Raw genomic sequence first — 3,008 nt, forward strand, 5'->3', positions numbered from 1 at the left:
CTTACATCTCTTTTACATGATTAGCAGGAATATTAACTATGCCACCTTCATTGACCTCTTCAGTCTAATCTAATTTCCTAACATCTGTCTTTCCAATGCCTAATAGTTCTGATACATAATTGACCCAATAACAAATAAATAAATGACTGCATGGGTGAAGGATGAATCAGGACCTATTTGCTGTCGGTGATCTCTATTCAATTAATACTGCCTTTATTGAGCACTCGGTACATGCTAGGTTGTGCCTGGAGTTAGACTACACAAGAAATTCTGGTAAGAAAAAAACACAGTAGTGAATTGGTTCTACTTTTCATCCAGTGTGAATACGAAGACTGAGGAACATCTGGAACATGTTTTACTATATGGCTACCATACAGAGGAACATCTTTTAAAGATGTGTTTGGGTCATCCGGCTAGTGCTAACCAAAGGTACATAGTCCCAGGACTGCCGATCTGGATTAAGCATGGTGGATGGAAAAGTAGGGCCACTGTTTACTTGAGTGATTTTTTCAGGGTTAAGTAGTCCCCGATAGGTCAAATTATGGTGTCAAAGGTTAATGCTATAGCTCATTTGCAGCTGCTCTGTATAGTAGCCACCTGGGATCCGCTACAGTCGAAGCTTCTGCTGATTTTTAATCTGGAAATTTATACAAAGGTTCTGCCTGCCAAACACTTCCTTTTCTCTGGATTTAACAGTCACCTGTATCCCTTAATTAAACCCCGCACTATCAAAAGCCTCTAGAGTCGGGCGTGGTGGCACACGCCTGTAATCCCAGCACTCGGGAGGCTGAGGCAGGAGGATCATTGTGAATTCGCAACTAGCCTGGGCTACAAAGTGAGCTCAAGACCACCCTGAACTGCAGAGCGAGACCCTGTCCAAAAAAAACGAGGCACAGGACCTTCCCACGATGTCTGTGATGGAGCATTGCCTCTGAAACGTCGATGTGCAGAGGAATTTTAATCTTACTAAAATGCAGTTTCGGAGTTGATAAGTGTGAGTAGAGCCTAAGATTCCGCCTTCTTAACAGATCCCTCAAGGTGTAGGTGTTGCTGGTTCAGGGACTACACCGCACGAACCACGAAGCGGGCGGGATTTACTTCTGAGAGATAACAGTTTGTTTGAATCAATGTTAGGTAATAAAGTACATATAGGAAGGGCGGGTGACGGATTTCGGCCTGAGGCAAGGGCGGCGCCACACTTTCAACTTTAGCAACTGTGAACGCCTGAGGAGGAACGCCGAGCACCCTCAGCTCGCCCAGCTCTGTCCTCCGGGGTGTCCCGAGCGGTGCTCTAGGAGCGAGCGAGCCACGCGCTGATTGGCCCAACCCAGCGCCAAGGGGCCGTGGGCGGAGCCTCGCGGGCGGGCAGGGGCGGAGCTTTTCCTGTATTTGAGCGCGGCCGCGTGGGCACGGGCATTCGGATTGGTGGCTTCTGAACCCGGAAGTGCTCGCCCTAGGTCGGAAGCTGCGAGAACGCGAGGCTCCGGGGCGCTACAGCTGCAGCATGGTCGGCGGCGGCGGGAGGCGCAGGCCCCGCGGGGAGGGGCAGCAGGTATCGCCGGCGAGGCTGCGCGGGCCGCGCGGGGCGGTCATCGGCGGGGCTCCGGGCCGCGCTTTTCATTCACGCAGGAATCCCCGAGCGCCGGCTGTGTGGCCGGAGCAGCGCTCTGCTGCAGGGCCCGTGTCGGGCCGTTTCCCGCAGTGCTGGAGCTGGGGCCTGGAAGGTGGCGCCTTTGCATCTGCTCGGCACTTCTCTCGCCGCGGCCCCCGGCGAAGCACAGGGAGGTCATTTTGCCAGTCACGTCGATGTGAAACCGAGTAACTGCCGGGATTCGAGGTGTAGACCCCCAGCGTGGGGAGGCGGGCCCTAGAGAACACGCTTTTCACTGTAGCGGGTTTCGCCTGGGATGGTGAGGCTGGTGTGTAGAAAGCGTGGAACCACGGAAAGAGGGTTTACCAAGGCCGAGGGGTGTTAAGTCGTCTACGGCAAATTTTGTTTGAAATGGTTCAGGAGGAGAAAGCAATCCCTTGACGTAAAAGTGCAAAGAGTATTTGGGGGCCCGAAGGAGTGTGTAGGCTGGGAGATGGGAAAGTGAGAGGGACCCGATCTCCAGGCTACCGCAGAAAGGAGGGAGTTGCGCAGAAAGTGTGCGTTTTCTCTTCGGCTTTTTTACGTGTTCAAGAATTCCAGAAGCACCGCAGTACTTACTAATATCGGGAATTAAGCAGGAAAGAAGTGTCATTGTAATAAAGTGCAAAAATCATTCTAGCAGTATTTAGAAAGCTTAATTAACTGCTAGAGGACCATGGTTGTAGGTGTTCTTCATATTAAGTAATGCTTTCTAGGAACACCAGGGTGAAATGTAGTCATTGAAGGGATCAGCTGTCTCTAATTCTGGTTTTTAGAGTTTGGGAGAAGCTGAACTACTGTAGCGTGTGAACTAAGGCAAAGGTGCAAAGTACCCCTCTTTGAAGGCACAGCGAGGAACTGCCCTGGCGAAGTGCTATGCTTCATCAGAAATAAAATCCCCAAAGGGAAAATGATCCTAATAAAAACTATCAATGGTTAATAGTAATAACCAGCAGTGAGATGCTAGGACTGTTCTTTTTATTTTTAAATATAATCTTGCCGGCGTAATAACCCCACAATACAGGTACATGTGTCTCTATTGGGGTAAGACAACAAAACACAGAGATTAAGTAACCTACCCAAGGTAGAACTGCCTTTCAGCAGGGCACATTAAGCATCTCTGACATCTTCAAGTGTAAACCAGTCATTGAAAGTCTAACCAAAGACAGTTACAAAAGCAATAACAAATACAGTTCTGTATTTCTGGTTGAGGAAATAGCATGAAGAAATAGTTAAGAATTTGTGTTCCAGAGCTGGACCTAGTGTCCCACACCTATAATCGCAGCACTTGGGAGGCCAGCCTGAACTGTATAGTGAGACCCTGTCTTAAAAAGACAAAAAAAAAAATAAAAATAAATTTGGCTCCAGAGCACAAATT

At 49.1% G+C, this 3,008-nt stretch overlaps 1 protein-coding gene across 1 annotated transcript in view; it reads left to right on the forward strand.

The window, feature by feature from the left end:
• The first annotated feature begins 1,433 nt into the window (after window positions 1-1,433).
• Window positions 1,434-3,008, forward strand: part of LOC102030373 (chromosome unknown open reading frame, human C4orf27) — a 26,702-nt gene continuing 25,127 nt past the window's right edge. The window contains exon 1 of the mRNA XM_005373553.2: window positions 1,434-1,552. Coding sequence (XP_005373610.1) covers window positions 1,505-1,552 — 48 coding nt within the window. The 5' untranslated portion in view covers window positions 1,434-1,504. The remainder of the gene's footprint in view (window positions 1,553-3,008) is intronic.

The sequence above is a fragment of the Chinchilla lanigera genome, unplaced genomic scaffold (assembly GCF_000276665.1).
Source record: "Chinchilla lanigera isolate Chin_1 unplaced genomic scaffold, ChiLan1.0 scaffold00002, whole genome shotgun sequence".
NCBI classification, from domain to species: domain Eukaryota; kingdom Metazoa; phylum Chordata; class Mammalia; order Rodentia; family Chinchillidae; genus Chinchilla; species Chinchilla lanigera.